General features: G+C 40.7%; 1 protein-coding gene across 6 annotated transcripts in view; it reads left to right on the top strand.

Moving 5' to 3' along the window:
* VPS13D (vacuolar protein sorting 13 homolog D) overlaps positions 1-25,208 on the top strand; it is a 282,547-nt gene that overhangs the window by 45,380 nt on the left and 211,959 nt on the right. For all 6 annotated transcript variants that reach the window (XM_054438655.2, XM_054438652.2, XM_054438651.2 and 3 more), the window contains 7 exons: positions 1,162-3,375; positions 4,831-4,982; positions 8,043-9,074; positions 13,424-13,514; positions 16,211-16,337; positions 18,764-18,944; positions 24,561-24,743. In XM_054438655.2, the coding sequence (XP_054294630.1) occupies positions 1,162-3,375; positions 4,831-4,982; positions 8,043-9,074; positions 13,424-13,514; positions 16,211-16,337; positions 18,764-18,944; positions 24,561-24,743 (3,980 nt within the window). The remainder of the gene's footprint in view (positions 1-1,161; positions 3,376-4,830; positions 4,983-8,042; positions 9,075-13,423; positions 13,515-16,210; positions 16,338-18,763; positions 18,945-24,560; positions 24,744-25,208) is intronic.

Below are 25,208 nucleotides of genomic sequence, written 5' to 3'. Positions count from 1 at the left end.
ACAGAGGGGCTGAGTGTGGACTCTGGGGCCATACAATTGCATATTGATCAGTTACCGCTCACCAAGCACTACCTCGGCCCTAGGAAGACTGTGTTGACCAAGAAAGATGAGACCTCTCTTCTCAGAACATTCCAGTGGATGTTGGGCCGTGGTGGCTCATACCTGTAATCCCCAGCACTTTGGGAGGCTGAGGCGGGTGGATTACATGAGGTCAGGAGTTCGAGACCAGCCTGGCCAACATGATGAAACCCTGTCTCTACTAAAAATACAAAAAATTGGCCAGGTGCGGTGGCTCACGCCTGTAATCCCAGCACTTAGAGAGGCTAAGGTGGGTGGATCACTTGAGGTCAGGAGTTTGAGACCAGTCTGGCCAACATGGTGAAACCCTGTGTCTACTAAAAGTACAGAAATTAGCCAGGAATGGTGGCGGGCACATGTAATCCCAGCTGCCTGGGAGGCTGAGGCAGGAGAATCTCTTGAACCTGGGAGGTGGAGGTTGTAGTGAGCCAAGATCACGCCACTGCACTCCAGCCTGGGTGACAGAGTGAGACTCTGTCTCAAAAATAAATAAATAAATAAATAAAAATTAAAAAAATACAAAAAATTAGCCGGGCATGGTGGTGCACACCTGTAATCCCAGCTACTTGGGAGGCCGAGACAGTAGAATCGCTTAAACCTGGGAAGCAGAGGTTGCAGTGAACCGAGATCAAGCCATTGCACTCCAGCCGGGGTGACAGAGTGAGACTTCACCTGAAATAAAAGACCATTCCAGTGGGGGAAACAAATGAACACCCAGAAAAAGGAAAAGAAATAAAAGACTCTAGAGAGGGACGTAAGAAAGGGTTGGTGAAAGCAGCTCACGCCCATGGCAAGGCAGGGGAGAAGTGGGGAGGCAGCATTGGGTCAGCAGGTGGCGCTCATGTCAGGGGGCCTCCAGCTTTTTTCATGTCCATACTTTTTTATATTTGTTTTTGATTTCCAAATTAATAGGTAAATTCACACTTAGAAAATGGTGAACAAAGATATTATGCTTAGAGTTTTCCTCAGTTTTCTTAAACAAACTGGGGTTGGTTGATTCTCTACCTTTCATAATTATTACATTAAGGGAAAGAGGAGGGAAATAGCAGACATATATTTGAATCTTCTCTTTTTTATCTGCAGATAACTCCAGGAGGAAAAGTAGGGATGGGTCAGCATCTGAAGAGACCCAGTTTAGTGATGATGAATATAAGACCCCCCTGGCCACACCTCCTAACACCCCACCTCCCGAGTCAAGCAGCAGCAATGGAGAGAAAACACCTCCCTTTTCTGGAGTTGAATTCAGTGAAGAACAGCTTCAGGCACATTTAATGAGCACAAAAATGTATGAGAGGTACTCGCTGTCATTTATGGACCTCCAGATCATGGTTGGACGAGTGAAAGACAATTGGAAGCATGTCCAGGATATTGACGTGGGACCAACACATGTGGTAGAGAAGTTCAACGTTCACCTACAGTTGGAGCGTCGATTGATTTATACTTCAGATCCCAAATATCCAGGAGCTGTGCTCTCAGGCAACTTACCAGACTTAAAAATCCACATTAATGAAGATAAAATATCTGCACTAAAGAATTGCTTTGCTCTCCTCACCACCCCAGAAATGAAAACTTCTGACACTCAGATTAAAGAAAAGATTTTTCCCCAGGAGGAGCAGCGGGGAAGTTTGCAAGACTCCGTAATGAATTTAACCCAGAGCATTGTGATGTTGGAGCAGCATACCCGCGAGGTTCTGGTGGAGTCGCAGCTCCTCCTGGCGGAATTTAAAGTGAACTGTATGCAGCTTGGTGTTGAGAGCAATGGCCGGTACATTTCTGTGCTCAAGGTGTTTGGTACCAATGCTCACTTTGTGAAGAGGCCTTATGATGCTGAAGTCTCCTTAACTGTTCATGGTTTGCTCCTGGTGGATACCATGCAGACATATGGTGCTGATTTTGACCTTTTGATGGCTTCACATAAGAACTTGAGCTTTGATATTCCAACGGGAAGCCTTCGGGATAGCAGGGCCCAGTCTCCTGTCTCTGGACCGAATGTGGCCCACTTAACTGATGGAGCTACACTGAACGACCGATCAGCTACTGGTGTTTCACTGGACAAAATTCTTACCAAAGAGCAAGAGTCCCTTATTAAGTTGGAATATCAGTTTGTGAGTTCAGAGTGCCCATCAATGAATTTAGACAGTACTCTTCAGGTGATTTCCCTACAGGTGAATAATTTAGATATTATCCTCAATCCAGAGACGATTGTGGAGCTAATTGGTTTTCTTCAAAAATCCTTTCCCAAGGAAAAAGATGATTTAAGTCCTCAACCTTTAATGACTGATTTTGAAAGAAGCTTCAGAGAACAAGGAACTTACCAGTCTACATATGAACAAAACACTGAGGTTGCAGTGGAAATCCATAGGCTTAACTTACTGCTTCTTCGGACAGTGGGCATGGCAAATGGAGAGAAATATGGCAGAAAAATTGCAACTGCAAGTATAGGTGGCACCAAAGTCAATGTCTCAATGGGTAGCACGTTTGACATGAATGGTTCTCTCGGCTGTTTACAGCTTATGGATTTGACACAAGATAATGTTAAAAACCAGTATGTTGTCAGCATTGGGAATTCTGTAGGCTATGAAAATATCATCAGTGATATTGGCTACTTTGAATCTGTGTTTGTCAGAATGGAAGATGCAGCCCTCACTGAAGCTTTGAGTTTCACGTTTGTTGAGAGATCTAAACAGGAGTGTTTTCTCAACCTGAAGATGGCTTCTTTACATTATAACCACTCTGCTAAGTTTTTGAAGGAGTTGACGTTATCCATGGATGAACTGGAAGAAAATTTTCGAAGTATGCTGAAAAGCGCAGCCACCAAAGTCACCACAGTACTAGCTACCAAGACTGCTGAGTATAGCGAGATGGTATCGCTCTTTGAAACTCCAAGGAAGACTCGGGAACCCTTTATCTTAGAGGAAAATGAAATATATGGGTTTGACCTAGCTTCGTCTCATTTGGACACTGTAAAGCTAATCTTGAACATAAACATTGAATCACCAGTTGTTTCTATCCCTCGGAAGCCGGGGAGTCCTGAGTTGTTGGTGGGACACTTGGGACAGATATTCATCCAGAATTTTGTGGCGGGAGATGATGAATCCAGAAGTGACCGTCTGCAGGTGGAAATCAAGGACATTAAACTGTATTCTTTGAATTGCACCCAGCTGGCAGGTAGAGAAGCTGTTGGGTCTGAAGGAAGCCGGACGTTTTGCCCACCTTCCGGGTCTGGCAGTGCCAACAGTCAGGAGGAAGCTCATTTCACACGACATGATTTCTTTGAATCTTTGCATAGAGGTCAAGGTGAGGAGCATCAGTCTTTTGTTCCATTTTGTTTAATGATTGAAAACCCAGCTCACGGAGTCCTTTGCTTAAAACAGCAACAACAAAATCCTTTTCTTTTAGAATAATCCTCAGTTAATATTTAAGAAATCAAAGCGTTTTAATAGAATGCCTTGTAGTAGGTTGGCATGTTTTCACCCTTTTCCATTTAATGTCATATTTGACAAAACAGGAATTTACTTACTTTTATTTTTATTTTTTTGGTTTTTTGAGATGGAGTTTTGCTCTTGTTGCCCAGGCTGCAGTGCAATGGTGCAGTCTCAGCTCACTGCAACCTCTACCTCCCGGGTTCAAGTGATTCTCCTGGCTCAGCCTCCCAAGTAGCTGGGATTACAGGCGCCCGCCACCACGCCCGTCTAATTTTTGTATTTTTAGTAGAGACAGGGTTTCACCATGTTGGCCAGGCTGGTCTCGAACTTGTGACCTCAGGTGATCTGCCTGTCTCGGCCTCCCAAAGTGTTGAGATTACAGGTGTGACCAGCCGCGCCCGGGCAGGAATTTATTTTTTTAAAGTGTTCCAGTTTGAAATTGGATGAGTGCTCATTTACAGAGATGCTTCAGTGGATGGATGTTGTTAAAGTATTGTTTAATTTGGTCAAATATATCTGATTTTCTGTTTCCAAGCTGTAGATCCTTCCTAGTTAAATATTTTAGCCCAAGATACCTCAAGGGGTTGATGTAAATAGTTTGTGGATATTATCTTCTTTAATATTCTGCCATCTTCTTCTATAATGGGTTGGTCCAGGGTTCTGAGAATGAAAGCTTATATTTGTATTCTGGATCTGATCAGCTAAAACCAAACAGTCCAATCTGTTGGTCTTGGCACACAGAGATCAGGTAAGCCCTAGAGCACACCTTTATTTATTGGTGACGAAATTAATGCCTTTGAGAACTTACCCTTCTGTGGTCATCAGATGTTAATTCACTGATTTGTTTTTATACTTATCAAAAGATTGCTTTCTCTGCTTGGATAAAAGTTGTTTACTTAGAACTTGTATTGTCCTAGATTCTGATTTAGGCCTAATAAGAGGGATACATCTGTATCGGAAAGCTAGGTAAGGATGAATAATTTGGTTTGGAAAATGCCAGCTTGGGTGGCTCAGAGAAGCATAATGTAGTCTCTGGACTGGAATAATGTTCGCACATCGTGTTTTGAAGCTACCAAGTGGAGCATGTGATGAAAATATTGTTTCTTTTTTTGTGTAAATGTATCTTGTACCTCAGCTTGCTATGAGTTTTGGCCTCAGGATAGCTGTCAAGGTTTGCTCTCAATCATAGACCCCAGGTGCCAGGCTAACCTGCCCTCCTGGTCTAAGTGTACCTCATGGGCTGTATTTTGTATATTCTACATTTAATCAGCAGTAATGAAGTAAATATTAAGGTTTACGGTCTATCATTTCATCTCTTCTATGCCAGCTTTTCACATCCTGAACAACACCACCATTCAGTTTAAACTGGAGAAGATCCCTATAGAGAGAGAATCTGAATTGACTTTTTCTCTTAGCCCAGATGACCTGGGAACTTCTAGCATCATGAAGATTGAAGGAAAATTTGTCAATCCAGTTCAGGTAAATTCATGTCAGGGCAGTTGAAGTCATATGTTTATATTAATACTCTATAAATATGATATATATTTATGTATATTACATGTTGGAAGGAAAATATATTTTCAAAGATATATCACCCATGCATAATACCATTGTTGAAACCTTGTTCCAATAATCGTGGAATCCTTTTGTCATGGGGAATCCGTCTTGTCAGCCTTTTTCATATGGAGGAGGGGTGGGTTATCTAGAGGAAGATGGTAGATTCTTAATTCCATTGACATTCAGAAATGGGGAAATGATTACTTACAAAGCCAGAGTCTCCTTTCCCAGGAGGATATCATTCTTGTCACACTTAGAGACATACTTAACCCAGCCTATGAAACATCGTGATCATCTGAGCTGTGGACAGATCCTTTCAACAGAGAATTAGTCCTGCCCTCTCTGAAATGAAAGGGGCCAGGATAGGGATTTCTTTTTTTATGGGCGTGTGTGTATGTATACACCTTTTCTTTTTTTTCCTTCAAAAGTGTCATTTTCCCTGATTTCACAGGGACGAGAGCAAAGAGCAGTACATTATAAAACAGCAATGACAGGCAGGCTCTTAGGATGGTCTGTGGTCTGTGTCTGGCACAACAGTAGTTGGTCTGTGTCTGGCAGCTGCTCTGGAGTAACCCAGGAGTGTTGTTTATGGAGTGGGCCTGCCTTTTGACGTTCGTGGTTCCTCCCAGGGGTCTCTGGGACCCCTGAGAGAACTACTCCAAAGCTTTCCCTTCTCACACTAAGCCTTTGCCCCATCAGTGGTAGCTACCAGGACAAATTTTTCACCTTAAATCTAGCATGTGATGTAAATTCTATTGGATTATGTTGACCTACTTTTTTTTTTTTTTTTTTTTGAGACGGAGTCTCAGGCTCGAGTACCAGTGGCATGATCTTGGCTCATTGCAACCTCTGCCTCCCAGATTCAAGCAGTTTTCCTGCTTCAGCCTCCTGGGTAGCTGTGATTACAGGCATTCGTCACCACGCTGGCTAATTTTTGTATTTTTAGTAGAGCCGGGGTTTCACCATGTTGGCCAGGCTGGTCTTGAACTCCTCGCTTCAAGTGATCCTCCTGCCTCGGCCCCCCAAAGTGCCGGGATTACAGGTGTGTGCCACCACGCCTGGCCTGTGTTGACTTATTCTTATGGTTACCATTGACCTAACCGTTGTTTTGATGAAAATCTTAAAAACGTTATTTTAGATAATTCTTTCTTTAGAAATAATTGTTTAAGATAATTATTTGAATTCTTTAATAATTGATTCGTAATTAATTTAATAATTTAACTTTTTAAAAAGTTGATTATGAAAGAATGTAAACCTATACAAAAGTGGAATAGTCTAATGAGCTTTATGTGCCCATCACTCTGATTCCACTTATGAAGATTTTGCCACGTTTGTTTTATCTGTCTTTTTTTTTTGGTGAAATATTTTAAGGTAAATCCCAGATGTCATGCCATTATCACCCCTATGTATTTAGAGTGTATTTCCAAAAACTAGGTGCTTCTTCTTACATAACCACAGTGGTATTTCATGCCTTACAAAATAAATGAACATTCTTTGATACTATCTAAATTTTAATCAATTTTCAGATTTTAGAAATATTTTGGATCATCTCAAAAATGTCTTTGTTTTGGGTTTGTTGGAATCAGGATACAGACAATTGGAAGCATTGCATTTGGGTGATACATTGTGTAGGTCTCTGTTCATCTAGCTTCCCTCTCTTTTTTGTCCCCCCATGTCATATTTTGTTGTGGAACTAAGTCAGTTGTCCTGTGGAATGTCCCACTTTCTGGATTTGGCTGTTTGTGTGCCTCTTAACTTGTTCTCCTGCATATTTCCTGTAAAATCTATAGAACAGGTTTAGTTCTATAGGTTTGACTGGATTCGGGTTTCTTTTTCGGCAGGGGAGTTGGGGGGTAGACTTCAGGTAGGTGGTGCCGTATACTTCATGTTAATTTATATCAGGAGGCACATAATCATGTCTTTTTTCTCTCTTATTGATGTTAAAGTGGATAATTGTATTTAGGTGGCAAGAGCCTTGATTTCTCCATTGCAAAATTCCCTGTCAGTCATTCACATCATGGTTTATTCCACTAATGAACTTGGAGAGCACACATTATTTAATTAGGGGTTACAAAATGGTCACTTTTTCTAATTCCATCATTATTTCTGTATCTATTGGTTGGAATTCTGTTAAAAATTGCCCTTCATTAAATAAAAAACTTGCCTGAAAAAAATTTTTTTTTTGTTTTTGAGACAGGGTCTTGCTCTGTGGCCCAGGCTGGAGTACAGTGGCATGATCTCAGCTCACTGTGTCCTGCACCCCCTGGGCTCAAGCGGTCCTCCCACCTCTGCCTCCCAGGTAGCTGGGACTACAGGCCCGTGCTAATTTTGTATTTTTTGTAGAGACACAGTTTCACCATGTAGTCCAAGCTGGTCTTGAACTCCTGGGTTCACACAAGCCGCCTGCCTCGGCCTCTCAAAGGGCTGGGATTACAGACGTGAGCCACTGTGCCTGGCTGAAAATATTTTTAATAAGAAATTGTAATTAAAAATGAAGCAAAGGAGAAAGGAAACATAACTAATCATGGATCATCATCATTTTTATCTAAAAAGTACTACCAGTACTAAACATTGGCTGTTACACTAACTGGTGATGATCAGCCAGTTTTAGAACCGTGAACCTTGTTTCTCATTCCTGTGGTATATCCATGCCAGACTTTTGTCAACACTCTTCAGTTTCTGCATTCATTTTTGTGGGGTCAGAAAAAGTGACTTTGTTGATTCAGGCATAATCCACAGTACTTATTGAACTGTTATTGTATGTAGATTACTGTGTAGGGTGCTGAGGGAGGGCCTTGTGAATAGAAGTGGGGCAGAAAGAGGTAAGGACAGAAAAGAAATGAAAAGAGATAGTCTTTGCTATCAGCTAACTTACAGCCTCATGTAGGAATCATGTAGCAACTGTAGACATTTATGGGCATTACATCTACATGCATTTAATAATAGTAGTAGAGTAACTGAATTTTTCTCTTTTCAATACAGGTGGTGTTAGCAAAGCATGTATATGAGCAGGTTTTACAAACCCTGGACAATCTCGTGTACAGTGAAGATCTGAATAAGTATCTAGCCAGTGCTACCTCCTCCCCTTGCCCTGATTCTCCTCTGCCTCCCCTCAGTACATGTGGAGAATCTTCTGTTGAAAGGAAGGAGAATGGATTGTTCAGCCACTCCAGCCTTTCTAACACCTCTCAGAAGTCATTGTCAGTGAAGGAAGTCAAATCCTTTACTCAGATTCAAGCCACATTTTGTATATCAGAGCTTCAGGTTCAGCTAAGTGGAGATCTGACTTTGGGGGCCCAAGGTCTTGTGAGCTTAAAGTTTCAGGACTTTGAGGTGGAATTCAGTAAAGACCATCCCCAGACTTTATCTATTCAGATTGCCCTGCGTTCTCTGCTGATGGAGGACTTATTGGAGAAGAATCCAGATTCTAAATATAAGAACCTGATGGTGTCTCGAGGAGCCCCTAAGCCATCTAGTTTAGCACAAAAAGAATACCTTTCTCAGTCTTGCCCCTCAGTGTCCAATGTGGAATATCCCGATATGCCTCGGTCTCTCCCTTCCCACATGGAAGAAGCTCCTAATGTCTTCCAGTTATATCAACGGCCCACCTCTGCATCCCGGAAAAAGCAAAAGGAAGTCCAAGACAAGGACTATCCCTTGACCCCACCTCCTTCTCCGACAGCGGATGAGCCCAAGATACTTGTTGGAAAGAGTAAATTTGATGATTCCTTAGTCCACATCAACATATTCTTGGTAGATAGGAAACATCCAGAATTTTCTTCCAGTTACAATCGAGTTAACCGGAGCATTGATGTTGATTTTAATTGCTTGGATGTGCTGATCACACTGCAAACCTGGGTTGTGATATTAGACTTTTTTGGAATCGGCTCCACTGCAGACAACCACGCAATGAGGCTGCCTCCTGAGGGCATTCTACACAACGTGAAGTCGGAACCACATGCCTCCATGGAGTCTGGACTTCAGGATCCAGTGAACACCAAACTGGATCTCAAGGTATCCTCAGTTCCCTTTGGCTCCCTTAAGCTGTAAAAATGGATTTGGGCTTGTTGATTTAAATACAAGCATTTTACATTTACTTTGGAAAATATCTCTTGTTGGCAGGGGAGCTATCTAGTCTTCTAGGTGTTTGCTACAAAAGGTAGACGTGAATATTTTGGGAAAGGTTTTACTGTAAATCCCATCTGGAGGCAGGGAAAGTAAGTGGTTTGAGAATCTTGCCTTTCCTTTGAGTTCTATAATTCAGTGGAGTTACTTTGCTTCTCTGAACTGTAGTTTCCTCATCTTCCAGCATCTAAGATGACTAAATGAGGTGATGTGTGGAAGGCACCTAGCAAAGTGTGTAATCTGTAATAGCAACTTTAAAGTGTGACTTTTGTTTCTGTCTCCCCATTCTCTCAGAACATTATTAGCTTTCATTGAGGGCAACAGCGTAACTGTTAAGAATGGTCTCAAAAGTTGGACTGCCTGAGTTTGAGTCCTGGTACTTTCACTGTACCCGTATAGCTGTGTGGCCTGGGGCAAACCGCTTAGCCTCTTGTGCCCTTAATGTTTTCATGAGTAAACTGAGGATGTTCAGTGGTGCCCCCATCATAGGGTTGTTGTAAGGCCCTCCACACAGTGTGTGGCACACAATAAGGATTTAATGAATGGTAGCCATTATTATTTTTATATTACATGGATTACCATACTTATAACTTGTCCTTGATACTCATACTGTAAGTATTAAGAAAAAAACCCATAAAAAAGACAGCATTTGAGTTTAAGGCTATTCTGCTGTGTGTGATAGACCAGCAGGATGTGAAAGCAGTTAACCTGAATAACCCATTGGAGGGCACATAGGCCTGCTGTCACCAGCACTCGTCCAGAGCCCTGGAACCCCGGCTGTGGCTGGTAACATTTGTGTGCCTCAAGGATGTTCTTTATCCACAGTCTTTGCATGTGTGGACTTGCACTTACTGCTGGAGAGAAGTCAGGGAGGAGAATCACATTTTATCCTGTTGCCATTTTCTTATTTCTCTAGCTGATAGTAGGCCTCATTCCTCTAGAAATGGAAGACATCTCAGGGGAGAGATGGGAAAGGACCAGCTTACCTTTCTTGTTCAGTGTCTGGTGAATGAATGACTTTGCAGTACTCCAAGGCCTCTGGTACCTTTGGTTTAGCAAGGTGGATGGAACCTGGAGAGGCGTTAGCCATTCCTTTGGGCTTCATGTGTCTGTACCTGGAACTTTATTCTTGCAGTGCCAGTGATGATCTGCGTCAGGAACTCTTTGGTGTTGAATATGCAGTGCTCCCAGAGGGCTTTGCCTTGATTGATGTGGCTGGTTCTACAAGAGAACAGGACTGGATAAGTGTTCCTCAACAATGCATTTTTTAAAATAAGAATTTTTGAAAAACATTTTTATTGTGAAAAAATTCAGATACATCACAGACAAACAGTATAATGAACCCCCATTTGCCCAGTCCTATAATTCATCACATTTACTTTATGCCTTTTTTTCTTTGCTGAAGTATTTTATTTTATGTATGTATGTATTTATTTATTTTGAGATGGAGTCTCACTCTGTTGCCCAGGCTGGAGTGCAGAGGCATGATCTTGGCTCACTGCAACCTCTGCCTCCTGGGTTCAAGCGATTCTCCTGCCTCAGTCTCCTGAGTAGCTGGGATTACAGGTGCGTGCCACCATGCCCATCTAATTTTGTAGTTTTAGTAGAGATGGAGTTTAATCATGCTGGTCAGGCTGGTCTCAAACTCCTGACCTCAAGTGGTCTGCCTGCCTCAGTCTCCCAAAGTGCTGGGATTACAGGAGTGAGCCACTGCGCTGGCCTGCTGAAGTATTTTAAAGCAAATTCCAGATATATCATTTCACTCTACATACTTCAGTATTTATTTCTAAAAAAACAATGGACATACCACAATGCATTGTCACGTCCAACTAACAAGAATTCCTTGGTATTTTCTAACACCAGTCCATACTCAGATTGTCTGATTGTCTCAAAAATGCCCTTTTATTGGTGGATTGTGGAGGAATGAATGGTTTAAGAAACTTCTTGTCTTTCTATTCTGTTGGCCTCTATAATTCAGTAGAATACTGTGCTTTTGTAAGCCAAAGTTTTCTCATTTACTAAATAAGGAGAACTAAATAAAACGATGCATGAATTTCTTTCTTCCTTTCCTTTCCTTTCCTTCCTTTCTTTCCTTTCTTTCCTATCTTTCCTTTCTTTCTTTCTTTTCGAAGGAGTCTTGCTCTTTTGCCCAGGCTGGAGTGCAATGGCATGATCTTGGCTCACTGCAGCCTCTGCCTTCTGGGTTCGAGCTATTCTCGTGCCTCAGTCCCCTGAGTAGCTGGAACTACAGGCGTGTGCCACCACACCCTGCTAATCTTTGTGTTTTTAGTGGAGATGGGGTTTCCCCATGTTGCCCAGGCTGGTCTCGAACTCCTGGCCTCAAGTGATCGGCCTGCCTTGGCTTCCCAAAGTGCTGGGATTACAGGCATGAGCCACTGTGCCCAGCCTGATGCATGAATATTTTTGAATTAGGATCCAGGTAAGGTTCCATGTTACATTTGCAGTCATGTCTTTTAAATCTCTCTTAATTATAGCGTATCTGCCCCCCTCCAACCCCACCGCCTATTGACTTGTTACAGAAACTGGGTTAGTGCCTTGTACAGTGTCCCACATTATAGGTTTGTCTGTTTTCTTGTTTGACTGTTTGACTTCTTTTATCCTGTATTTTAACAAGTGGATGTTAGCTCTAGAGACCCCATCAGATTCAGTTCAACTTGGTAAGAACACACCAGAGGGGCTGCTGAGTGCTTCCTGTTGCATTGAGGCAGGAGGCATACAGCGTCTGATCATCATCCGTTAGTGACACTAAGATTCATGGGAAGAGCTGTTTCATGGAAGTGGTGGTGGTGGTTGGATTCCTCCAAACAAAGCATTTTTAGACCCAGTGTACATGTTCTTTTGGCAAAATTAAATGACTAGAGGTTTTCATTATTTTTATTTTATTTTTTTGAGACAGAGTCTTGCCCTATCGCCCAGGCTGTAGTGCAGTGGTGCGATCTTGGCCCACTGCAACCTCTGCCTCCTGGGTTCAAGCGATTCTTGTGCTTCTGCCTTCCAACTAGCTGGAATTACAGACACCTGCCACCATGCCCAGCTAGTTTTTCTATTTTTAGTAGAGACGGGGTTTCATCATGTTGGCCAGGCTGGTCTTGAACTCCTGACCTCAAGTGATCCTCCTGCCTCTGCCTCCCAAAGTGCTGGGATTACAGGTGTGAGCCACTGCATCCAGCTGACTAGAGGTTTTTAATTCCCCCATGATGATCTCACCTTGAGATTCCTTCTGTGTCTGTGTCTGTGTCAGAAATCATACTGCAAGGGAACTGGAGTTCCCCCCACAAAGTCATTGCTCCAACTATAATAACCCATTGCTTTTTCTCTGTCTTCTTCTATAAATGATTTTCCTTCTTCCTTTCCTTCTATTACATTCCTTTTTTCTTTTCCTGATTAGTCATGCACCAGACATTTCCTGAGTACCTACTTTGTGGCAGGCACTGAAGACAAAGGGGTGAAGGCATGGTCCCTGCTGTTAGGGAGTGGTGGGTGTGAATTGAAGATTAAATCTGCTCTCAGTCTTTTCCTCACTCCTTCCTTCTCTTCCATCCATGTTTTTGTCCCCTGTGATGTTACTCAAAGCAAAAAAGGTTGTTGGGAACTGACTCAACAAATCCTAGACATATAAGATCTTTTTAATAGTTACAATTACAGTATTGCATTATGAAATTTATTTGTTACAAAGAATGCTACTCCCAAGACAGGGGATTTTTTCTTCATTTATAGTTGTCCCTGGGAAAGAAAATCTTTGATTATGGCTTCTAGGTGAAGTCTCAGTTGGTTAATGGTGGGCTTCTATTAAATATTTGTTCAAAGGCAGTAAATGGGATTCTAAATCATATTTATCATTTTGTTTTGAACAATTTATCAGAATGAGATTTAATGGATCTGTTTGAGTTACTATAGAATTGTATAATATTAATGATGAATGCCAAAATGAGAAAAATTGTTTTTATAATGTAAAGCATCTCATGAACAGAAAATAGACAAGGCAAGCATAGAGAAGGCACCACAGAAACTGAAATTTAGACTGTCCAGTCTCCGCCCTGTCCTCAGGTCGTGGTTTCTCTGGCTTAAGAAAGCTGAAGTGAAATTGGCATCGTTAAAAGCATTACCTTCAAATTTCCCAAGCCTTTCTGCATTTTCCTTGATTGCTCAGCCGTTTTCCTGAAAGATACCTTTTCTCCCCAGTAATATTGGCCTTGCTTTATCTTCTCTGTTCCTAGGTTCATTCACTTTCTCTAGTGCTGAATAAGACCACCAGTGAGCTTGCCAAAGCAAATGTGTCCAAATTAGTAGCACACCTGGAAATGATTGGTAAGTGGTTGGGGGGAAGCAAGCTTGCAAACTTGCAAAATCTGGTCAGCATTTGAACATTGTGATCACAAATTGATTGTCCTCACGTGCTGAGTAAGGTGTGGCAGTGGCTTGATTGTGGTTATTAGTCTGGCCAGGATTCATGTTGGTGGTTCCCAAATGCTGGCTTATGGATCAGAATCATCTGGATAGCTTGTTAAAAGTGCAGGTGTTGGCACAGCCTCTTCCCTCCTCCTGTCTCTCATCTCCTTCCCAAGAATCTGATTTAGTTGAGATGGAGCCCTGGTGTCTATCTGTGTTTTCAACAGACTCTATCTAGGGTGCCCATATAACTTTTTTTTTTGTTCAAATTGGGATATTTTTGAGAGTTAAAAGGGACATCATTAATATAATTACACCTAGAAAACGGGCATACAACAGGGCTGTCTCTGGGAAACCAGAGGGTATGACTGCATCTAGAGTCATAAATTGGGGGAGCTACCACTAGAGGCCATGGTGTTATGCAGGAGGACGTTGTAGCAAAGCTGGCATTCTTTATTCTGTGTTTTAGAGACAGGGTCTCGCTTGGTTGCCCAGACTGGAGTGCAGTGGTGCAATCTTGGCTCACTGCAGCCTCCGCCTCCTGGATTCAAGCGATTCTTGTGCCTCAGCCTTCCAGATAGCTGGAATTACAGGTGCATGCCACCATGCCCAGCTAATTTTTGTATTTTTGGTAGAGACGGTGTTTTACTGTGTTGGCCAGGCTGGTCTCGAACTCCTGGCCTCAAGTGATCCTCCTGCTTCTGCCTCCCAAAGTGCTGGGATTACAGGTGTGAGCCACAGCACCTGGCCAGCATTCTCTCTAATGGGACTTTGTAAGTTAAAATTCTTAGTTGAATACAAGTGATCAACTACATCAGGTTCTAAATAGTAGGATTTTAAAAAAATAATATGTTAACTTATTTTTTTAAACTATAGAGACAGGGTTTCGCCACGTTGGCCAGACTGGTTTCAAGCTCCTGGACTCAAACCATCCATCCACTTTGGCCTCCCAAAGTGCTGGGATTACAGGCATGAGCCACCGTACCCAGCCTTTTGTAGAGATTTATGAAGTGTGAAGTAAAACATTTTTCCTTCCCTAATTATCGAAGATTACAAAGCTCATGTTGATGCTGTAGTAAAAACAAGAATGTCTTTTGGGGAAGGAATGAACTGAGGCTGAGGTTTCATGCCTTGTGCAATTATTTTAGAAAAGCTTCTTAGAGGAGATTGGCTTTTTTTTTTTTTTTTAATTCTCACAGCGTATTCCTGTTAATGGCCTTTAAGATTGGTAAAAGCTTGGGTATTTTTGTTAGAAGACATTAGGTATCTAAAATAAGTATGTGGCTGGGCACGGTGGCTCACGCCTGTAATCCCAGCACTTTGGGAGGCTGAGGTCAGGAGTTTGAGACAAGCCTGGGCAAGATAGTGAGACCTCATCTCTACAAAAATAGTAAAAATTAACCAGTTGTGGTGGCCAGTGCCTGTAGTTCCAGCTAGTCAGGAGGCTGAGGTGGTTGGATTGCTTGAGCCTGGAAGGTCAAGGCTGCATTGAGCCATGATTGTGCTACTGCACTGTAGCCTGGGCGACAGAGTTGAGACCCTGTCTCAAAAAAAAAAAAAATTGTTTTCAATTCATTGGGAGCTGAACTAGCATGCCAAATATACCTTAGTAATTGTTTTATAATGATAATTATGATAATAAATTTTGTTTTACAGAGACAACAGTTCAGAATATTCCTTTTTAGTATCCATACAGTGTTAATAATGACTCATTATAGATTCACATTCTAGTTGTACATGTTTCAGTCATGTCTTCTTTCTGCTTTCCACCTTCCAGAAACTTCACTCGTATATCAGAGTAGTTTCAAATCTGTCTCCAGTGCCTATCTACCTCATTAATTTTGGTCTTTCATTAAATCATACTAAAACACTCTTAATGTTGCTTGAATACCTAACATGTTTCTGACACGTCCTCCTTTATTCTTTTATCCAGAGTATAATTAATAGACCTAACGATGTTTAATTCTAGTTAGTGGTCTCATCTCAGAAAGCATCAAGTTTCTGTCTGTATTTATAAAGGTTGTATCCTTTAAATGTGTAATGTTGCTGGGCGCGGTGGCTCACGCCTGTAATCCTACCACTTTGGGAGGCCAAGGCGGGCGGATCACGAGGTCAGGAGATCGAGACCATCCTGGCTAACACGGTGAAACCCTGCCTCTACTAAAAATACAGAAAATTAGTCAGGCATGGTGGCGGGCGCCTGTAGTCCCGGCTACTCCGGAGGCTGAGGCAGGAGAATGGCGTGAACCCGGGAGGCAGAGCTTGCAGTGACCCCAGATCGCGCCACTGTACTCCAGCCTGGGCGACAGAGCTAGACTCCGTCTCAAAAAAAAAAAAAAAAAAAAAAAAAATGTGATGTTGCCATATTATTTCAGTCCCCTTTGGACTTCTGCATTGAGACTTTTTTTCTTTTTCTTTTTTTGCATTGAGACTTTGTTTTAAATATTGCATAAAATATTTTTCGGGGTATATTGGAATATGAAAATTTGCTTTTGAGGTTTGATTACAAAGTGAAAAGTCTGAGGCATGTGTATACCAGCTTTTGTTCCAGACATATTTAAGTTGTGTGACGAAAAAGGATACATAGTAATGTGTTCTAACTTTATCATCCCTAGAGGGAGACCTGGCCTTACAGGGCAGCATTGGGAGTCTGTCTCTAAGTGACCTCACATCCCATGGAGAGTTCTACAGAGAACGGTTCACTACCAGTGGTGAAGAAGCACTCATCTTCCAGACTTTTAAGTAAAAACGTCAATCTTTTTCTGACTTGATATTTTATCATAATACTTGCTGTTTCAGATTCTTGTTGGCTAGACAATGAAGAAAACTTTAAAAAATTTTTACCTTCTTAGAGGTGAAATTGAGAAGTTATGGTTATGAGGAGTTCTTCCTGACTTTAAATTTCATTAAAATGGATCTGTGTTGAAGTGGGCTACTTAAAGCTTCATAAACAGATGGGGTATGAGGTGCGGTGGGTCATGCCTGTAATCTAAGCTCTTTGGGAGGCCAAGGCAGATGGATTGCTTGAAGCCAGGAGTTCGAGACCACCCTGGGCAACATAGTGAGACACTGTCTCTATAGAAGAAAAAAGCCATCTGTGTGTGGTGGTATGCAACTGTAGTTCTAGCTGCTTGAGAGGCTGAGGTGGGAGGATCCCTTAATCCCAGGAGTTGGAGGTTGCAGTGAGCCATGACTATGCTACTGCACTCCAGCCTGGGTGACGGAGGGGGGCCTTGTCTCAACACACACATGCACACACACACACACCCACCCACCCCAGTTAGGGTATGATTGAATACTTCTGATTATTAAAAGCCCTGGGCTCTCTTGCTGGTTTTCCACGAACTTGGTGTATGTCCTGAGACAAGTCATATAGTCTTCATGCATCAGTTTTTCTGTATATTAAGGGGACTGAATCATTAGAACATTTCTGAGCTTCCATGTAGCTCTAAAAGTTCTGGAATGATTTCAGCCTCAGAAGGTTGTTGAGGATATGAGTTCATTATGCATTTTTGTTTATAAACATGATCTATATTGAATTGTTTCTATGTTAGATTTTAGAAAGGGATCTTTAGGCATGGCTGGTTATTAAATAATTATTTTCTCAGGGCCGGGCGTGGTGGCTCACGCCTATAATCCCAGCACTCTGGGAGGCTGAGGCAGGCAGATCACCTGAGGTCAGGAGTTTGAGACCAGCCTGGCCAACATGATGAAACCCCATCTCTACCAAAAATATAAAAATTAGCGGGGTGTGGTGGCGGGTACCTGTAATCCCAGCTAGTCGGGAGGCTGAGGCAGGAGAATAGCTTGAACCTGGGGGACGGAGGTTGCAGTAAGCCGGGATCGTGCCACTGCACTCCAGCCTGGGTGACAAGAGCGAAACTCCATCTCAAAAAAAAAAAAAGCTTTTCTCAGAAAACAGGGAGTTTAAAATGGTGGTTTTCAACCTTTTTTTTTTCTTTTTTTTAATCTAAGAGGTATTAGAAAATATAGATGTCCAGGTCTGTCTCTACATATTCTGATTTAATTGGTCTAGGGCCATGCTCAGTCTCTCTCTCTTTTTTTTTTTTGAGACGAGGTCTTGCTCTGTCACCCAGACTAGAGTGCAGTAGTGTGATCTCAGCTCATTGCAACCTCTACCTCCCAGGCTCAAGCAATTCTTCCACCTCAGCCTTCTGTGTAGCTGGGACCGCAGGCATGCACCATCACACCCGGCTAATTTTTTGTATTTTTGGGAGATAGGGTTTCACCATGTTGCCCAGGCTGGTCTCAAACTCGTGAACTCAGGCAGTCTACCGGCCTCGGCCTCCCAAAGTGTTGGGATTACAGGTGTGACCTACCGTGCCTGGCTAGTCTTTTTTTTTTTTTTTTTTTTTTTTAATGCTGATGTTCAACCAAGGTTGAGAAAAACTGTTTCAAGAAGATATCTGAGGGCTTTTTCATTTTTAGGGGGGTTATATTATACCCTGCTGAGAATGGATTTGTTTGTGTTATATACCTTGGTGTCATGACTCTAAAATAAATCAGATAATTAATGTAAAATTCTTAATTTTCCACCTAGCCCAAAATAAGTACTCAGCAATGTTGGTTGACTGTGTCCTATTTAATAATATTTTTATGGCACCATGCTCCATTAAATTCAGAACAATTTGTAGAAGTCTTCTAATTTATCTTTGACTATAGATTCCAGAACTCTTTTACATTTGACTGAAGTAAAAAGATGTCTTTCTGCCTCTAGAAGACAGTTTTTCCTAGAAACATTGATTCTGATGCCTAATTTTCTTTACCCGTTAATTCATGGCCTTATTTTTATTGTTTTTCACACTTGTATCCTCACAATCTTTGCCAGGAACATGGTGAGCAGGAATACTTACCTTTCAGGGCAGGGAAAAGATGCGGGGAGAAAGGTCAGAGCCTCAGGTGGCCTCTGAGTGACCTCAGTGCTAGAGCTGTCCACCTGTTTCTACTCCTGGCTATCACACCTTTATCCCATCACAGAAGCTTACAAAGGGAGTAATTATTAGAGTTTGCTTTGTAAAGCCTAGTTTTGGATTTCCATTTAATAATTAAAGCTGGTTTTAGGGAAGCCCTAAACCAACCTGAGTTTTCTTGAAATACTAACCTGTGTCTTGCTGTTATCTGAGTCACGCTTTTATCCTAATTTTTAGATATGGACGGCCTGACCCTTTGCTCCGGAGAGAACACGACATTCGCGTGAGCCTCCGGATGGCCTCTGTGCAGTATGTGCATACTCAGCGTTTCCAGGCAGAGGTGGTGGCCTTCATTCAGCATTTCACTCAGCTGCAAGATGTCTTAGGGCGCCAGCGAGCTGCTATTGAGGGGCAGACGGTAGGTAGCCTGGGCCCTCCAAGCTGCTTTTCCAGTTTGACTGATCAGTAGAACTTTTAGGCCTCTAGAGATAAATCTGGAAGAGTAAAGGTAATTTATCCTTGCTAATATGTTCTCCGTGTAGATTAGCTACAGAAATCTTTGTGTAATTGAAGAGCTTTATTCCTTATTTATTGTATCTCACTTAAATTACCTTCAAACTTTAGCTTTCACTTTCTGTAAAAAAAGATAAGAGAGATTTACAAAGAACACTTAAGACTTCTGGTCCCTTTTAGGACTTCAGTGGGGATGTTTCTCTTGGAAAGTGGTAGGTTTTTTCTAAATCCAGTAGATCAGAAGTTCTAAACTGAGTTTGTGGCACCTGTGGGGTCCTGGTAGTTTATTCATGGCACATCCTAGGCCAAAGGAAACACCTAATGGTATTTCCATTTACAAAGTAAGTAAGTCTAAACAACAAGTACATATGTCCTAACAACTTAGTAGGTGCTTGAAAAAATAATAACACATAAATGGAAAGAATAATATTTTATTTAATTCTTAAGTAACCACAATGACTGGTAGGAGGTATGTGCCTGTTAGGTATTGCATAACTTCTCAAACTTGGAATCAGGTTGGCCATTACAACCCTCACTTCCTGTCCACATTTATCTTCTTATGGTACTTGCTTTTTATCACAGCAACCACTGAAGACCCAGCTTCGCAAAGATAAGACCTTACTGAAAGGAGTATAGAATGATCTATTATTGAATGCCAGCTACCACAAGCTACTAGTTAGTGCAGTGTCTGGCAGATGTTGTTTTTCCTTCAAAAATTTAAAATGTCCTGGCAGCCAGGCGTGGTGGCTCACGACTGTAAATCCAAGCACTTTGGGAGGCCGTGGCGGGCAGATCACGAGGTCCAGAGATTGAGACCATCCCGGCCAACGTGGCGAAACCCCGTCTTTACTAAAATATAAAAATTAGCTGGGCATTGTGGCACGGCCTGTAGTCCCAGCTATTCGGGAGGCTGAGGCAGGAGAATCGCTTGAACCTGGGAGGCGGAGGTTGGAGTGAGCCGAGATGGCACCACTGCACTCCAGTCTGGCGACAGAGCGAGACTTCGTCTCAAAAAAAAAAAAAAAAAAAGTCCTGACGGCTGCAAGCCTTCACCACCCTGTGGTGTCTCAGTGCAGTTTGGGAACCACAGAAAATAACAATGTACTTTTGTAAAAACGTGTTATTTTTCCTTTTTTAAAAAAACTTTATGGCCAGGCGTGGTGGCTCACACCTGTAATCCCAGCACTTTGGGGGTCGAGGCGGGCAAACTACTTGAGCTCAGGAGTTCGAGACCAGCCTGGGCAACATGGTGGAACTTTGTCTCTACAAAAAATACAGAAATTAGCCAGGTGTGGTGAGGCATGTGCCTGTAGTCCCAGGTACTTGGGAGGCTGAGGTGGGAGGATGGCTTGAGCCCAGGAGGTGGAGGTTGCAGTGAGCTGAGATCATGCCACCTGCACTTCAGCCTTGGTGACAGAGCCAGACCATGACTCAAAAAAAAAAAAAAAAAAACAAAAAAACCCCAAAACTTTATTAGGTAAAAGATTATAATTTAATAAATAGATACTTTATAGTGGCAGCATTTTTAAAAATTGCATTTTAATTTAAATAAAAAATGTTTGACTTGGTAGATACTGATTGGGTACGGTAGCAAAGTGAAAAAGGGCATTTGGAGAAAAGTCTCCTCAATTATTTTTTCTCCAACTGTCTAGTTTCTCTCCCTGGAAGCAATGAGTGCTGTCGGTTTCCTGTGTATCTTCCAGAGAATGTATTTTTAAAAAATACACAAGTAGCATAATCAAATGATAGAAAATCTGGAAAAAAGAATCATACTAGTATCTCTGCACTATAGCATGTTTTAATTTGTTTCTGTTGTTTTTTTTTCTATACATTTTTCTATGAATTTGCTCATGGAATATATAACCTTTTTTTCTTTCTTTAAAAACTCAAAAAAAAATTTAGCGTTTCACACCTATAAAAGATTATCTGTAGCATGTATGTATGTTACAGAGTATAATAATAAGATGAACATCTGTGAACCCACCTCTAACTGAAAATTAAAACATCAGGAAGACAGCTGCCTGCATATGCTGTGTTCCTTCCCTATTCCGTTCCCTTGTCAACTCCTAGGGTAGCCACTCTGGTGATTTTTGGGTCTATAGGATCCTTTAAAATTAAAAAGAAAAAATTCCTAAACGGTATCTTTTACTTTGCTTGTGATCTTTATAAAAATAGTATTAAACCGTATTTAATGTTCCTTGACTTGCTTTTTCCCCCACTTAGTGTGTTGATAAGATTCATTCATATTGTTACATATGATAGCATTTATTTTCACCATTGCATTTCATTCTGTGTATAAATGATTTATCCATTTTCCTTTGGAACACTTGGGCTGTTTACAGTGTTTAGCTCTTGTGTACTATGAGTCCTGATGCACATACTTGAGACTTTCTCTCATCTCTGAGATACCTGGCAGTGGAATTACTGAGCCATAGGGTGTGCGCACATTTCTCTTCACTAGATAAAGCCAGATCGTTTTCCAAAACAGCTGTCTCAATGATAGTCTCCCATCAGCAGTGTATAATAATTTCTTTTAATTCATATCTTTGCCAACACTCTTACTGTCAGACTTTTTATTTGATATAAAATGATATTACATTTATGGTCTGCATATGCTTTTATAAAATAATTTAGATTGAGAAATAGCATACAGTGTGTCAAGTATGTAAAACACAGTAATTTTATACATGCACTTTTAGAATCCAGCTATTTTTCCTAGCCTTTTTTAGAATCTTTTTCCATCTTGCTTTGCATATTTCATAGATACCCTATGTAGCAACTATATAATCTATTAGTTTAACCAGTTTCCTATTTTTAACATTTAAATTGCTTTCAGCTTTTCATTCTTATGACTAATGCTTCCATGAGTATCTTTACAGAAGTGAAGTTTTTTTTTCCACTTTTTGAATTATGTTTATAGTGTTGATTCCTACAAATGGTACTGTTTTATCAAAGTTATGAACATTTTTGTGACTTTCAATACAGCTCTGCTAAATGTTTTCTGTTAGAATTGTTGTGTGCATTTAAAACAGTTATTTTTACAAGTGTGGTTGAAACAGTGGTAAGCCTTATGGTGGTGAATCATTTGGGTTAGGAGATGAGATACTTGTATATTACTTAGTAATTGGGTTTAACTTCCTGGGTTAAGCAGAGTTGAACAATAAGTCGCAAGTTTCGCGTTATCAAATTATATAAGACAAGTAGGAGGTTAAAGGAATGTCTTTCTATTTTGAACATTGTTCAATATGTAGGCTTTGAAGAGAAGCTGATCTTCTCAAGAATCTTTAGTTCTAGCTGTTTGAATTAGGTTTATATAGAGCTAAGATCTACTTTTATTTGTCGATAAGAGGCTATTTTGTTTGAAATTTAAATTTCTTTTACCTTGTATTGGTGACACGTGTTTTTGACATGTAGCTGGGTTTTTATTCCTACATTTTCTGAGGTCTATAAATAATGATTCAGTGGGACTTTGAATTTCTTTGTATTCTTAGTGTTTTGAAATTTTAAGAATATCAGTTGTACCAGATGTGTTTGGCCAAATATAAATTATTTCCTGTATGTTTTACCCCAGAAGTATGATGCGGTTTTCCTATACCTTCCACTTCACATGTAACCTCTTATATTTGTTACACTTCTTCATTCACCTAGCAACTGGTATTGTAAAGTAATACTGCACATTAGAAATCTTGGGACAAATATCTTGAGTGTGGGTTTTGCTTCCATTAGCTATGTGACCATCAGGGAGTTATTTTTCTTACTTTTCTTCCCTTGACTCAGTTATAGTAGGGATATGGAGATAGCAGAATTAAGTAGCCTGTACTTTTGGCAATAATTATTTATATTAATGATGCTTTGGAGTTTTCAAAGTGCTTTCCTACACATTATCTCATTTGATCCTTATAACAACCCTGTTTGTTCATTTCTTCAGTAATTTAGGAATGAGTGTGTCATGCAGCTTGCCAGGTGCTAGGAACAGAGTGGAAAACAAGAAAGACAAGGTCATTGCCTTCATGGAGTTTATATTTCAGTGGGAGGATATAATCAAGGAAAAAAAGATAATTAGTTACGATAATACCTAATGAGGCGGTGGTCGGCAGATGTGTTACTTTCATTTTATAAGTGAGGAAACATTGTTAACTCTTAGCCCTGGTTGTCTGGCTCATGATTCAGTGTTTTTTCCATTAACATATAACTGAACGCATGTTAAAGATGTAAGTGCATATGTAACTAACCTGCAAATTGTGCACATGTACCCTAAAACTTAAAGTATAATCATAATAAAAAAAAAAGAAAAAAAAAGATGTAAGTGCTAGTCAGGATGCCTGTATATATATAAATACATAGCTGTGTGTACAGGAAAAAAAGACTGAAAAGATATGGTGTTGATGTGGTAATAATAATAGTTGTTACATGTTCACCTCAGTTTTTGGGTGTATTGTCTCATTTAATCCCTACACCTCTTTGAGGTAGGGCTTATGGCTTATTATTATTCCCATTTTATAGATAAGGAAACGGAGGCACAGAGACTTTAACGACTTAACCGAGATAACCAAGCTACTAAGTGGCCAGGGGTTTCTTAGTTTTATCTTTTAAAATAACCAACTTACTCAGGCCTGTATTATGGCCGAGGCATACTCTCAGCCAATAGACCACCTGTTCTTATAAAGAGTATATGTTCTGGGCTGGGCACACTCACACCTGTAATCCCAGCACTTTGGGAGGCCAAGACGGATGGATCACATGAGGCCAGGAGTTTGAGACCAGTCTGGCTAACATGGTGAAACCCCATCTCTCCTAAAAATACAAAAAATAGCTAGGTGTTGTGGCACGTGCCTGTAATCCCAGCTACTCGGGAGGCTGAGGCATGAGAATCTCACTTGAGCCCGGGAGGTGGAGTTTGTAGTGAGCTGAAATTGTGCCACTGTACTCCAGCCTGGGCAACACAGCAAGACTCTGTCTCAAAAAAAAAAAAAAAAGTATGTTCTGTGGTTTTTGGGTGCAGTCATATTCTATAAATGTTTAATTGATTTTTCTCTAGTTGTCGGTTTCCTATATCATTGACTTATGCTTTTTATTTTCTTCCTTCTACTTCAGATTTAATTTACTTTTCTTTTTCCAGCTTCTTAAAGTGGAAGCTTTCAATTACTGATTTTTAAGTCTTTATTGCTTTCTAAAGTAATGGTGTAAATTTCTTTCTAAGCATTGTTTTAAGTGTATCCCACAAATTTTAATGTATTATGTCTTCCTTATCATTTTAGTGGAAATATTTTTCTATTTCCCTTGTGATTTCTTCTGACCTAGGGGTTATTTAGAAGTGTGTAGTTTACTTTCCAAATATTTGGGGATTTTCCATTATCTTCTTGTTACTGATTTCCAGTTTAACTCCATGGTGGTCATAGAATATGCTCTGTATGATTTTAATTGTTTTATAAACTCACGAAACTTTTGGGAACCTGAGATTATTTGGTGGTAAAATTAGGGAATTAATTATCCTCTGAGTCAGTTTTCCTTCCTCTTTCAGGTGAGAGATCAAGCCCAGCGCTGTTCACGGGTTCTCCTGGATATTGAGGCTGGTGCTCCCGTTCTCCTGATCCCAGAAAGTTCCAGATCAAATAATCTGATTGTAGCAAATTTGGGGAAGTTGAAAGTCAAAAATAAGTTTCTGTTTGCTGGTTTTCCTGGCACCTTTTCCTTACAAGATAAGGTGAGCAATCAGTATCCATTTCCTTTTCCGTTCAGCTAGTATTTGATCACTAATTGAAAAATTTGTATGCTGCTGTAAGATGACCCATAATTGCTATTACTTTTGTAGGGTATGTGGCTTGAGGAATTTTTTTTGACATTTTATTAATATTTCAATTAACCTTATGAATATAAGGTAGTATAAATTATAACTCTTAGTAAATGTAGGTAGTAACTTGTTATAGCAAACAAACCAATGGAATCAACCTTCCATCTTTTTATAATGCTTTCTTTATATAAAAGCATTTCTTCTATAATATAAACGTTTTAGACTCTGTGGCTTTTTTCAGAGGATGTGATTGGCCCATGGTTTACTTGAAGCCATTTAAAAATGTCTTAATAATAACATATTACACAGTATATTGCTTTACGGTTTTAAATTACTGTGGCACCTTTTTTTTCAACTTTTGTTTTAGATACAGGGGGT

Source organism: Pongo pygmaeus, chromosome 1 (genome assembly GCF_028885625.2).
Source record: "Pongo pygmaeus isolate AG05252 chromosome 1, NHGRI_mPonPyg2-v2.0_pri, whole genome shotgun sequence".
In the NCBI taxonomy this organism is placed as follows: domain Eukaryota; kingdom Metazoa; phylum Chordata; class Mammalia; order Primates; family Hominidae; genus Pongo; species Pongo pygmaeus.
This window is presented reverse-complemented; position numbering and strand designations above follow the sequence as displayed.